This window comes from Onychostoma macrolepis, chromosome 15, assembly GCF_012432095.1.
Source record: "Onychostoma macrolepis isolate SWU-2019 chromosome 15, ASM1243209v1, whole genome shotgun sequence".
Classification (NCBI taxonomy): Eukaryota; Metazoa; Chordata; class Actinopteri; order Cypriniformes; family Cyprinidae; genus Onychostoma; species Onychostoma macrolepis.
In genome coordinates this window covers 9,376,489-9,391,445 of record NC_081169.1, presented here as the reverse complement: position 1 = coordinate 9,391,445, position 14,957 = coordinate 9,376,489, and the positions used below count along the sequence as shown (strand labels likewise).

Sequence of the window (14,957 nt, the reverse complement as noted above, 5' to 3'; positions counted from 1 at the left end):
TAACTCTAAAAATTGCAGTAATACTAGAATACTAGCCCTAGGGAATTTTAATTCCATTATATAAAGGTGCATCGCAATAAGTTAGAATATCGTGAAAAAGTTTTTCTTTACATTTTTTTCTTGTAACATTTCAAAAAGTGAAACTTTCATATATTTTAGATTTATTACATGTAAAGTAAAACATTTCAAAAGTTTTTTTTGTTTTAATTTTGATGATTAGAGCTTACAGCTCATGAAAGTCAAAAATCAGTATCTCAAAATATTAGAATATTTACATTTGAGTTTGAATAAATGACCATCCACACAGTATAAATTCTGGGTATCTCTTGTTCTTTGTATCACAATAATGGAGAAGACTGCTGACTTGGCAATGATCCAGAAGACAAACATTGACGCCCTCCACAAAGAGGGTAAGTCACAGAGGGTCATTACTGAAAGGTGTGGCTGTTTACAGAGTGCTGTATCAAAGCATATTAAATGCAAAGTTGACTGGAAGGAAGAATTTGGGTAGGAAAAGGTGCACAAGCAACAGGGATGACCGCAAGCTTGAGAATACGGTCAAGCAAAGCTGATTCAAACACTTGGGAGAGCTTCACAAGGAGTGGACTGAAGCTGGAGTCAGTGCATCAAGAGTCACCACGCTCAGACGTCTTCAGGAAAAGGGCTACCAAGCCACTTCTGAACCAGAAACATCGTCAGAAGCGTCTTACCTGGGCTGTGGAGAAAAAGAACTGGACTGTTGCTCAGTGGTCCAAAGTCCTCTTTTCAGATGAAAGTAAAGTTTGCATTTAATTTGGAAATCAAGGTCCCAGAGTCTGGAGGAAGAGTGGAGAGGCACAGAATCCATGTTGCTTGAAGTCCAGTGTGAAGTTTCCACAGTCAGTGATGATTTGGGCTGCCATGTCATCTGCTGGTGTTGGTCCACTGTGTTTTCTGAGGTCCACAGTCAACGCAGCCATCTACCAGGAAATTTTAGAGCACTTCATGCTTCCTTCTGTTGACAAGCTTTATGGAGATGCTGATTTCATTTTCCAGCAGGACTTGGCACCTGCCCACACTGCCAAAGGTACCAAAAGCTGGTTCATTGACCATGGTGTTGGTGTGCTTGACTGGCCGGCAAACTCACCAGACCTGAACCCCATAGAGAATCTATGGGGTATTGTCAAGAGGAAGATGAGAGACACCAGACCCAACAATGCAGATGACCTGAAGGCCACTATCAAAAAAACCTGGGCTTCCATACCACCTCAGCAGTGCCACAAACTGATCACCTCCATGCCACGCCGAATTGAGGCAGTAATTAAAGCAAAAGGAGCCCCTACCAAGTATTGAGTACATGTACAGTAAATGAACATATTTTCCAGAAGGCCAACAATTCACTAAAAATTTGTTGAGATAGTCAATTGGTGGTTTTTTGTTAAATGTGAGCCTAAATCATCACAATTAAAAGAACCAAAGACTTAAACTACTTCAGTCTGTGTGCATTGAATTTATTTGATACACAAGTTTCACAGTTTGTGTTGAATTACTGAAATAAACGAACTTTTCCACAACATTCTAATTTATTGAGATGCACCTGTATACCCTGTAGAGAGAATCACTGTATAATAAATAAATAAAAAAAAAAAATTGAGCCAACTTAAAATTTTAAGGCAACCAGCTTCAGCAGATTTTTGAGTTCTCAACTTGTCGTTTTAAGTTTCTACAACAAAAATTTGAGAATCTCCCACAAAAATAAGTTGAGCAAACTCAAAAATCTGCTGGGTATCTCTTGTTCTTTGAAACCACAATAATGGAGATATTATATTAATGCTATTGAACGATTCATTAAAAATATTTTTAAAGTATCGTAATACTGAAGACTGAAGTAATGGCTGCTGATAATTCAGCAAAGGAATAATTAATTAATATTATGTATGAATATATATTACGACAGACAATATTTACTTTAAATTGTAATAATATTTCACAGTACTTTTAAAAACATTATACATTGTATAAAAAAATTATAATAAATAACATATACACACATATATATATATAAATAAATATATAGTGACTGGGATGATACCTATTCAAAAGGTATCTTTGTATCTAAAGGGTCCATACTGGTACCTTAAGGGTACGCATCAGTACCTAAAGTGTACATGATAATATCAACAATGTACAAAAAAAAAAAAAAAGACTTTTGGAGTCTGCCCCAGTGACAGCTGTTGTACCTTTTTTTTCTGAGAGCGTTTGTGAACATGGTTTATGAGGGCACGTCTTCCTGTGTCCTTGTAAACCAAATGTCTTTAAAAACATACTAAATGGTATGATTATTCACATAACCTAAATTTTGCTCTAACCTGACAACCACACTCGAAGTAAACTAGCTTAAGGCACTCGGTTTCCAGCACGCTTTCCAAACAAGAGTGAGAAGAGAGCGGTGTGTGCTCAACTGCAGTCTAACTCACTCAGAGTCGCTCCGCTCTTCTCTTCCTCCCGCTGCCGCGCACAGTCACGCAACTGTCAGTACAGGAGAGCAGATCGATAACAGAGCGTCTCTCACCGTGTGAATGCACCCGCGGGAGCACTCCATCCTGAGTCTCCCTATCTCCCTCTTTCCCGGGCCAAAAAAGCAAATGGATCATTTGATGGTCCCCTCCATAAGCTGCCAGCGAGAGGTAATGACAGAGCCATTGGCACCTGCCGGTGACCTATAGAGCAGCGTCCCAGTGGGGCTCAATCATTAGCGGCTTCTCACCCGAGGACATGCGGGAGCGCCAAACCGCCACACCACGGGTTTGCCAGTTTATATAATTACCCAGAAAAGAGTGCGAGAATGGACAGATGCTGAGCCAGACCGACTGATGGAGAGAAAATAGCAGAAAATAGCAGACACATGGTGTCAATGAAAGCAGGGTGAGGTGGAGGATAAATGGATGATGACAAAACTCTTACTGAGTTCATTTAATGTGTGTCACTTTGCTGTATTGTCATATTAGGGTCCAGTCACAGGTTTATTGGAAACATTTACTGGCAATGAATATTTCTGACCTCACCAGGAAATGTTTTGCATTATTTTGATTAAAGAATATATTTCTGTTGCTATCATGATGACATTTTGTAACGGATTTCTTCTTACTACTATTCAAAAGTTTGGGGTCAGTAAGGTTTTATTCATTTATTTATTAGGAATTAATTACTTTATTGAGCAAGGATGCACATAATTTATCAAAAGTGACATTAATGGCATTTATATTGTTATAAAAGATTTTTAGTTCTTTTGAACTTTCTTTTCATTACATAATCTTGAATAAAAAAGGTATCATGGTTTTTACAAAAACATTAAGCAGCAAAACTGTAATTGACAAACAATAGTAAGAAATGTTTCTTAAAAACCAAATCAGCGTATTGGAATGATTTCTGGAGGAACAAATTGAAAAAAATAAAATAAAACTAAATATAAAATAAAATAAAATAAAATAAATACATAAAATAAAATAAATATTAATTATTTTTTAAATGTAATTTTGCAATCCTATACATTGGGTGCCACCTCTTGCTTTAATTGTCCTAGGCCTGTAATTTTCATCATAGGTATACCTCAACTATGAGAGACAAAATGAGAAGAAAAAAAATCCAGAAAATCACATTGTAGGATTTTTAAAGAATTTATTTGCAAATTATGGTGGAAAATAAGTATTTGGTCAATAAAAAAATGTCATCTCAATACTTTGTTATATACCCTTTGTTGGCAATGGCAGAGGTCAAACGTTTTCTGTAAGTCTTCACAAGGTTTTCACACACTGTTGCTGGTATTTTGGCCCATTCCTCCATGCAGATCTCCTCTAGAGCAGTAATGTTTTGGGGCTGTCGCTGGGCAACACGGACTTTCAACTTTTCGATGGGGTTGAGATCTGGAGACTGGCTAGGCCACTCCAGGACCTTGAAATGCTTCTTACGAAGCCACTCCTTCGTTGCCCGGGTGGTGTGTTTGGGATCATTGTCATGCTGAAAGACCCAGCCACGTTTCATCTTCAATGCCCTTGCTGATGGAAGGAGGTTTTCACTCAAAATCTCACGATACATGGCCCCATTCATTTTTTCGTTTACACGGATCAGTTGTCCTGGTCCCTTTGCAGAAAAACAGCCCCAAAGCATGATGTTTCCACCCCCATGCTTCACAGTAGGTATGGTGTTCTTTGGATGCAACTCAGCATTCTTTCTCCTCCAAACACGACAAGTTGAGTTTTTACCAAAAAGTTCTATTTTAGTTTCATCTGACCATATGATCATCCAAATGCTCTCTAGCAAACTTCAGACGGGCCCGGACATGTACTGGCTTAAGCAGGGGGACACGTCTGGCACTGCAGGATTTGAGGCCTTTGTTACTTTGGTCCCAGCTCTCTGCAGGTCATTCACTAGGTCCCCGTGTGGTTCTGGGATTTTGCTCACAGTTCTTGTGATCATTTTGACCCAGCGGGTGAGATCTTCGTGGAGCCCCAGATCGAGGGAGATTATCAGTGGTCTTGTATGTCTTCCATTTTCTAATAATTGCTCCCACAGTTGATTTCTTCAAACCAAGCTGCTTACCTATTGCAGATTCAGTCTTCCCAGCCTGGTGCAGGTCTACAATTTTGTTTCTGGTGTCCTTTGACAGCTCTTTGGTCTTGGCCATGGTGGAGTTTGGAGTTGGACTGTTTGAGGTTGTGGACAGGTGTCTTTTATACTGATAACGAGTTCAAACAGATGCCATCAATACAGGTAACGAGTGGAGGACAGAGGAGCCTCTTAAAGAAGAAGTTACAGGTCTGTGAGAGCCAGAAATCTTGCTTGTTTGTAGGTGACCAAATACTTATTTTACAGAGGAATTTACCAATTAATTCTTTAAAAATCCTACAATGTGATTTTCTGGATTTTTTTTTCTCATTTTGTCTCGAGGTATACCTATGATGAATTACAGGCCTCTCTCATCTTTTTAAGTGGGAGAACTTGCACAATCGGTGGCTGACTAAATACTTTTTTGCCCCACTGTATATAGTATGGGTATTATCTCTGACTTATATTACCACAAATGCCTTGAATTTATTCAACAGGTGCATAAAACACCCTTTGTAACAACAACCCTTTGTCTCTCCATCATGATATGAGCCTGTGGTGTGAAGCAAAAAAGAATAGGGCAGTCCACTTCCTGCATAATTAAAGTCTGGCCGGAACACTTTTCACCGGGAACATAATCCAGTTGACACTCAACTCATCCGAGTCCAGTCTGAGGGCCTGAACTGGGACAGGGCCAGGGTCTGCATCTGGTTCTTATCGTCCAGAGCCTGACCTGAAGAAGACAACAGGAACAAAGCAACCAGAAAAGCAGCCTGTGCCCAGTGAGTGGCATCTACCTGCCATCAATCAAGCCTCTGCCAGCGTGTCACACAACATAATGACAGCAGGAGAGCAAGAGTCTGGACTAAACACAGAGATACAGAACCGGCTTTGTAAGCAGATTAGAAATGAATCTCAGCTTATAGCCAGCAAATGGGTCATTGACATGATTTATCAGGGCCGTCTAGTATTACCACATTTTTTAGAGGTATGAAATATATTGAAATGTCAATATAACTCTAAAAGTTGTTGTAATACTAAATTTGATGTATGTGTAGAACAAAAAAATTAAAATGAATAGTATGTGTGCCATGTAGTATTACGAAAATGTATATTATATTATGTAAATTTCGTTATAATATAATATCAGATTTGATAACTCCTAAAATTGTGGTAATACTGTAAAAAAAAAAAAAAAAGTTGAGCCAGCTTAAAATTTTAAGGCAACCAGCTTCAGCAGATTTTTGAGTTTGCTCAACTTATTTTTGTGGGAGATTCTCACATTTTTGTTGTATAAACTTAAAACGACAAGTTGAGAAAACTCAAAAAACTGCTGAAGCTGGTTGCCTTAAAATTTTAAGTTGTCTCAACTTTTTTTTTTTTTTACAGTGTGTAATTTCAATATTTACCAATACATTATTACAATCAAAAGACCCAAAATGACCCAATTAAGTTGCCAGTGTGGCCTATAGATGATAGAAAGCAGCAGAGCAAGTTGTTACATATTGATGCGAGAATATCACGCATGGATGAATCGTTCACAATAATATCAAGAATATGTGTGTTAAAGTAAATAAAGTCCATTCAGCTTGTTGACTTTAATTGAATGCACAATCTCGAACTGAGTGAAGAGTCCAACCGATCCCACAGGACCACGCTTCAATTTGTTTAAAATTAAAGCTCTGTGTTTTAAACCTCATGGGTGTGAAGCTCCAAACTGGAGCGGCGTTATTAAAAACATATGCTGTTGAAGAGCATCAAATGGTTTGAAAGTCACATCTGTTGCTATATCTTTAACTTTGACACGCCATCCATAAAACGCCTGAATATTAAAGCCATCTTGACAGCGAATAAAGCCTTCATAATACCTCAGCGCCTCATTCAGGCTAATGAAGTAAACAAACCAGCTAATGCGTCTGCTCACCTTCATCTTGGAGTTATGAGCGACAGCAGGTGTCTTGTCCTCTTTTGGGGGTATGTGCAGCTCCCATTTCCCAAAGTCCTTTTTAGTGTAGGGATGTGAAAAATTATCCCAGCCATCTATTAAAAAAAAAAAAAAGGAATCGCAGTTAAAAACTTTCCCTGCTCGATACATAATATTACATACGCATTTTTTGAAGAAAACGTGAGTGGTTTTGTCTGTGTAAAACTTGCAAGGACGATGTGATGTGTTTGGTAAGATGCTATGAGTGCTTTTAAGTGTGATGTTGCATCGTTGCTAGGGTGTTCTGAGTGGTTGCTAGGGAAACGGAAATAGGGATGTGCAAAACTACATGTTTTCAAAAAGGACTTGCTGATTGGTTAGCTGTTCAGAACCATAAAATTTCATTCTAGCATCTCCTGAAAACCTCCATAAAATTGAATTCTACCACCTTATCTGAAAATAACCACTGAAACTATGATCCTATGAAATCAGATATCAGACTTGGGGTCGACTGATTCCAATTCATTCTGACTTCAGTGAATAGCATCATTTGACAACATTTCCAAAATGGTGGCTACTAAGAAAGGGTCGAGAGGTTTTATGGTGAAAACATGTCTAATAACTAAAATACAGCATACTAATTAAGCTACAAATTAAATGAATAATATAGATGGTGCTCTCGGGTCATTTCGAGATATCAACCTCAAAGTTAGAACACAGCTTGTTTAGATTTATGGCTTTGATTCATTTCAGGTTTATTTTTCCACAGTTTTAGAGTAAAACATATTTTAGAAAATACATTTTTATATATAAAAAAAATAGTATTTTTGCACATTTTTCATAAACAGAGGTTTGGTCTCTTTTAAAGAAGACACTTGGCAGATTAATAATAAAGGAAAAAAATAATTAAGCAATAATAAAGAACAATAATATGCTCAAAAAGTGGTTATTAATGATTGCATAAAAAAAATGTAATACCATAAAATCCCCTAAAAATTCTAAATATTAAATAAAAAACACTATCAAACTAAAACATAGTAAATTTATTTATTTGAAAATAAAATGTAATTTTTGACCACCACACAAGGTGCACCAGAGGGATAAAAAAAGTGCATTGTAACAGAGAGAGAAAAATTCTAAAAATGCTACAGTAAAAAAAAACAAACAAAAAAAACCTAACTACAAGTTCTCTTGGCATATAAGGTGAAAAATTGTAAATTGGTTTAACAGAGCATTATAATTATTTTCATAGTGAAACACTGTTAGCTTCTGTGAATGAATAACATTAATTACCATTACGATTGAAAACAGTAAAAGGACACATTATTTATTTCATTATATTTAATATTTATGTTATCCGTAATGTATTGGGTGCTTTGTGATACATTTTTTGTGCATTATTGAAGTATCGTATTACTCTGATCGTGTTTTGTCTTTGTTTTCTATTTTAGAACCTGTGCATTATTATGCTGGTTATCACATTGTATATCAATGTGGTAATTAATGTTAATTAGCATATATTAATTAATTAATTAAATTATATTATATATTAACATTACATCATTTTCTAAGTTGTAAAATATACCAGTATGCCTGTGAATGTTTGACCACAGCTGCCAGTTTTTTTGAACAATCTACATGATTTGAGTTAGAATTCATGTCTTTTGCACACTGTATGCCGAATTTTAATAATTGGTGTTAGGAGTTTGTTAAAATCCTGAGAAACAGTCATAGTGATGCTTATCTATCTGTTGCCTAATTTGCATTCTCTCTGATAAAATTACTAACAACCATTTGTTTATTCAAAAGCAATGTAAGTTCTGCCATGTGATCAAAGAGTACAGAATTTGGCCTGCAGTCTGTAAAGTCTGGCTCATTACTTCTTTAAGAAAAAACCTTGCACTTCCTAATGACTAGAAAAGACAAGCAAATGCCTTCAAATCCTGCATTCATGCACTTTCTTGGTGAGAAATCATTACGCCAGACTTTTGACAAACAAAAGATTTCAAAAGAAAGGCCCTTAGTGACTGACTGACTGACTGACTGACTACATTTGGTCTTCTAGGCAATTCAGATAACCTTGAAGGGATTCTTCTTTTTGTCTTAACCTGAACACAGTATTCTTTCATCTGGTTTAAGATGAAAAAAAGATCTGTCAAAGAGAACAAACAGTCAACTACAAATTGACATAAGATACAGATGAATAGGCAGACTAACTCTTGTATGATTTATGAATTCTGCAAAGGAACAAAATATCATTACAATAACAAAACTTTCTGAATTATAAATTGTGACAAAGCTGAAAAGTTTTTGACAACACCTTTTATATAACGCTCCACTATTTGCACAACACAAAATATTAAAAATAAATCAAATGCGTTACCTTATTATTTACATAAAACTGTCTTGCATGTTATATATTGTACAGTATGGCTTACTATTTAAATTAATTAAATGAATTGTTATTGATGCACAGTCTTATACATTTTAATTTTACTCAACATACAGCATTTGAAAATAAGTCCAATATTGTACCTTGGTGTTTATGTAAAACTGTTGCATTTTAAGTGTAGCACATATAGCTTAATATTTTAATCCATTAAAATAATCAATATTGATGTACAGTGTATTGTAGATTATATTTAATTTTACTGAATATACAACATCTGAAAATAGGCAAAATATTTGACCTTATTATTTACATAAAACTGTTGCATTGTAAGTGTAGTACAGTATATCTTAATATTTTAAGCCATCATCATTATTAAATGTACAAAGTATTACACTTATACATTGCATTTTAATATCACTACAAAATCTGAAATATTTTGCTTTATTATTTACATAAAACTGTTGCATTTTTGTTACAAGTACTGTATAGCTTAATATTTTAAGCCATTAAAATAATAATTATTAATGTCTTGTATATACCATTTTATTTTTAAACATTTGAAAATAAATCAAATAATCATTATTCATGTGCACAGACTTTTACTTGTGTAATAAATTAAATATTAGTACTAAATCAATTATTTTACTTTACTATACATATTATATAACAATGAGTGTTACATTTTAAACATATAGCACCATATTAATATTATTATAATTTTTTTTTAACATTAAAATAATCATTATTGATTAAACTTGTATTTTACATCCTAATTTTACTAAATGTGAAATGAGCCATTTAGCTGAAATTTAGCTTCTTAACTTAGCTTTGGCTGAAGTTAACTTAATATTGTATTTTTGCTTAACGCCTAATTTTAATGGGATTCAAGATCTAACAAAAATCACTGCAGTACTACCCGACGGGAAGATGGCAAGCGCCTAGGGCTTTAGGGAAAAGGCCTTAGAATGAGAAAAGACGTACTGAAGTCTCCAGTGAGGAACAGAGCCTCGGCGGCCGGGGCCCACTCCTTAAAGACGAAGCTGTTGTCTGGCATCCGCTGTATTCCGTAACTCCTATAGCTGCGTGTGAACAGATCAAAGCCTCCTTCGGCCTCCTCAAGGAGTGTGAGCTGCTTCTCAAACAGCCCATACCTTCAAAAACAAAGAGGAAAACTTCTTAGCAACCATAGACAGAATAGATGCTGTATCGCACACATTAAAGCAAGTTCTACAGCTGAAAATCCTACAAAAACATGAGTGTGTGTAATGTCTCTGAGCATCAGCCATAGTAAATATATCATAACATAAAGACGCTATGGGCAAAATACAAAACAAGTATATCCCAATAGACGAGAAAACAAACCAAGAGAAATCTGAATGACTGTTAACCAATTTATTTGGCATTCAAAAGCATCATCAGAATTATTTATTAAGTTAATATTTTATTATTATTATATACGCCTCCTATTGAACAACCCTTGGCAGAAGAACCACATTTACCCTCAGGATAGTCTTTGAAATCTCAAAGTTGAGTTCGCATTTGAAAACAGCCGCCCACTCATGTATATTGATGGAGGTTGCCATTGACCCAGCATTTTCGACACACCACACATTACATCACCCGGAAACACTAAACACCAAAGCATGCATCCTGTTCTTTGACTTCACTTCTGTTTTCAATATCATCCACCTTCTTAAACAGAAATATGGGCATTGAGCCAGCTGCTGTCAGCTGCTCGAATTTCTACAAGGGAGATGAAGTTCACCTCCCACCTTCTGGCCATCAACAAAGGTGTGCCACAAGGCTCTGTACTCCCCCAACTTCACATTTTCTTGTTCACAAATACGCTAGCTTCACTTCAAAGCAGAGCACACTGGCTGAATGATGGTATAACAATATATACCTGGTAGTCAAAATGTGTCAGTCGGTTTTACTATTTATGACCAAACTATTTATACCACGGTACATATTTAAGATGGTTTTTGTTTTTTAGCTCAGATGTTTTATAACACGAAGAAGATGGTTTTTTGCACTGATGCTAAACATAATAGCTTATAATGAATAAATCTTTTAAACATATATACACACTACCGTTCAAATGTTTGGAGTTAGTAGTTTGTTTTGTTTTTTTTGTAAGAAATGTTTACTTTTATTAAATTAAATTGCATTAAATTGTTCAAAAGTGCCAATAAAGACATTTATAAATGTTACAAAACTTCCATGGAAATATTACGCAGCACAACTGTTTTCAACATTGATAATAATAAGAAAAGTTTTTTGTGCACCAAATCAGCATATCAGAATGATTTCCCGAAGGATCATCTTACACTGGACTGGAGTAATGGCTGTTGAAAATAAAAGTTGAGAGTTTTTTTGTTTTTTTTACATTTTAAAATATATATTTTTAAGTTATTTCAAATTGCAATAATCTTACACAATATTACAGTTTTTATTGTATGTTTGATCAAATGTTAGGCTTGATGATACTTTTCAAAAGTGTTGACTGCAAACCTTTGAACCACATTGCATACATGGATACTGTGATATAAAATTACTCATACTGTGATAAGATTTCCAACTCTACAACACAATATCAGCTAGAAGTAGATAAAGCAATCAACTGATGTGCTAACAATAAGCTACGAATGACCTTTTTGAGGTTATTTTATTCTTCAGGCACTTACAGACCTCAAACTCCCTGTCTCCATCAACAGCCAATAAACTGCCATTAACAGACTACTTATGATTCTTAGGCACCTATACCTGTTGTTCTCTAAAATGGCATATCAAGACAGACCATCTCATCAGGAAAGCATATCAGACATGATCTTCCTCCGACAAATCAAGGAAGTGTGGAGTCAGTCAACACCTCCTTGTTCGATTCTGCAGAGCCATTCTGTTCTGATAGCTAATGTCTGTGTGTGTGGTATAGAAGCACACACAAGCTAACAAGAAACACATTGTTAGGGGAAAAACACTCGCACAAATTATTGACTTCAAAAACACACTTGAACAACAACATCTTACCAACTGCTGTCAGGCCACAACAAAGCTTGCAATCAATACAACATCTTAGTATTATGTGTATGTTAATACAGTATCCGAACATCAAAAAAACCTGCCAATACCTATATCAAATAGGATTTATTTATTTGTTTGTTAATTATTTTTACCTTATACTTTGTGGTGAAATGTTAAATATTTAATAATGACTAAAAATGTAAAAAATAAACATTTTAAATATTTAATAATAATTTTATCATTTTTAAGAGCGATTCACCTGTCTATACATTGCATATTGAACTTAACGCTTATGTTTGTCCACATTTTTTATTTTTATTTTTTTGTTATTTATTTTTTTTATACATAGTTTGTGTGGTTTTGTCCCGTCTCATAGAGCAGAGGTCTTCAACCCCGCTCCTGGGGACCCACTCTCCTGAAAAGTTTATTTCCAACCGGCTTCAGCACACCTGCCTGCAATTTTCAGGCAGTCTTGAGGAGCTTGATTGGCCGCTTCAGGTGTGTTTGATTAGGGTTGTAGCTAAACTCTTCAGGATAGTGGGTCCCCAGGATCCCCGGACAAATTTATAATTTGTACTCTATATTGTGTACTTATATTGCTGTAATTACAATTTATGTCACTATCATGTGTTATACAGAAAAGCTATACTAAAAAAGCCATTTAAACCCTATTCATGTGCTATAAAAGATGCTAATCTATTCTATAGAAGATCTATTCTTTATTTTATTTTTTTGGCAATAAGGTCACATGACTTGATGTGAAAACATGAGCTGAAAATGTCCATGACATTTAACATCACAAAGGCAAAAGTACTTAATAAAATGTAATTTAAGGTACTTCAAAGCTAAAAAAGAAACAAGCTCTTGAGTTCTACTTGTTTATTTCTGAACAAACAATACTTCTGTTGCAGAGCTCTACATTAACAGTGACTTAACATCTGCTTTTGAAACGTAAGTGCTCACAACACACTAGAGAACACCTTGTGGCTAATTCTCATTCTTCAAAACAATCAATAGCATTTAAGATCCCCTTTGCCACCTGCTGCTTATCATATTCCCTGGTTGGATGCCGTCGCTACAAGAATTAAATGCCGAATCTAAACAGCTAAGCTCTCAGCGGTCTGTCAAACGCCTACAGCATTCACACAAAGGGCGATTTTCTGCGATAAAACAACTGGAACTCATTCGTTTTCAATAAGAGTTGGTGGTTTCCGGCAGCATGGGCAATAATGGTGCGATGAAGCTGAGCTCAACTTCTGCAAATGAGCAGCAATTACAAACAAAGCTAAAAATGGCTAGTAGAATCCAACAGTATAGAGACTTATGAACCAGAACGCCCCTTCAGGCCCACTGCTGGAGACGTTGATGGGATGAAGAAGAGGCCAAAGCTCTTGGATGGTGCCCGAGCATGAAGAGGGCAAGCTGTTCCAGTCCAAACAGCCAAAATATGTCTGCATCCTCAATGTGAACTTTAAGCCTGAAGAGCTGACACGCCTGGCATGGTCAAGCAGAACCCTTGGGGCTTGTCCATTTAGGTCCCAGACACCTTCAAAACAAATGTCCCATGACATGTTTTGATTTTCTGAACTCTTTTGAATAAATTTTGATGCTGCTTAAACATGCCCTGGGCAGCTGAATGGACCCCAGGCTCACTCACGGTTGATTTTACCCTTAGGGATGCGGTAAACTACACATTTAGTGGTGTTTACTGGAGGCAGTTTGTTAGGGAGAGGTGTGCTAAAACATAACTATGTGAGTGGACAGACAGTTTTCAGTAACACTTTATTTTAGGGTCTCTTAATTAGTTGTTTATTAGCATGCATATTACTAGAATATTAGCCATTTATTAGTAGTAATCAAGCACATATTAATGCCTTATTCTACATGACCTTATTCTACATCCCTAATCCTACCCAATACTTAAACTTAACAACTATCTTACTAACTATTAATAAGCAGCAAATAAGGAATTTATTGAGGAAAAAGTCTTAGTTAATAGTGAATAAGTGTTCCCTATTCTAAAGTGTTAACCAGTTTTCTTGTCATTGATACCAAAATGAGAGAAAAAAGTCATCAAGCCATATCATAGAGATGTGGTCGGCGCTTTTTTGACTTGGGCCTGTAAACGGACACTGTATAACTACCTGTAACCTGTTACATAATCTTAATTACTCACTAATAATCACTCACTATTCGATTTTAAGGAAGCTCTGTAAATTAGTCAGGTTTTACACCTGAAACTCTTAATTCCTAGTTTCTTAGGGATACAGTACCATTCGAAAATTATGGTTTTTAATTTTTTTTTTAGGGGGGGGAGGATAATAATTTGATCAAAATACAGTAAAAACTGTTACATTGTGACATATCACACTTTAAAACACCTTTTTTTGCATTTCAAAATTCATTTTTTTCATGTGGTCACAATACAGTGAAACTCTCATGTTGCAAAATATTACAATTTGAAATAACTTTTTGGTAACACTTTAGAATAGGGAACACTTATTAACTACTAATTACGACTTTCCCCTCAATAAATTCCTAATTTGCTGCTTATTAATAGTTAGTAAGGTAGTTGTTCAGTTTAGGTATTGGGTAGGATTAGGGATGTAGAATAAGGCATTAATATGTGCTTAATTACGACTAACAAATGGCTAATATTCTATTAATATGCATGCTAATTAGCAACTAGTTAAGAGACCTTAAAATAAAGTGTTACCAACTTTTTTTCTTTTTAATATATTTTAAAATGTAATTTATTGTGTGATAAAATGCAGTACAATTGTCATATTGTGAAATATTGTTACAATTTAAAACAACTGTTTTCTATTTTAATACATTATCAAATGTAATTTATTCATGATCAAAGCTGTATTTTCAGCGTCATTAGTCCAGTCTTCAGTGTCACATGATCATGATTCCACGAAACATTGTTATTATTGTTGAAAACAGTTGTACTGCCTAATATTTTAATTAATTACTGTGATACATTTTTTTCAGGATTATTTGATGAATAAAAAGTTCAACAGAACCACATTT

The 14,957-nt window shown here is 35.3% G+C and overlaps 1 protein-coding gene across 1 annotated transcript in view; it reads right to left on the bottom strand.

The window, feature by feature from the left end:
- The window catches only part of gbe1b (glucan (1,4-alpha-), branching enzyme 1b), a 154,430-nt gene that overhangs the window by 120,362 nt on the left and 19,111 nt on the right, over positions 1 to 14,957 (bottom strand). Inside the window, exons 2-3 of the mRNA XM_058745129.1 lie at positions 9,882 to 10,051; positions 6,509 to 6,624 (exon numbers count right to left, since the gene is read on the bottom strand). Of these exons, the coding sequence (XP_058601112.1) occupies positions 6,509 to 6,624; positions 9,882 to 10,051 (286 nt within the window). The remainder of the gene's footprint in view (positions 1 to 6,508; positions 6,625 to 9,881; positions 10,052 to 14,957) is intronic.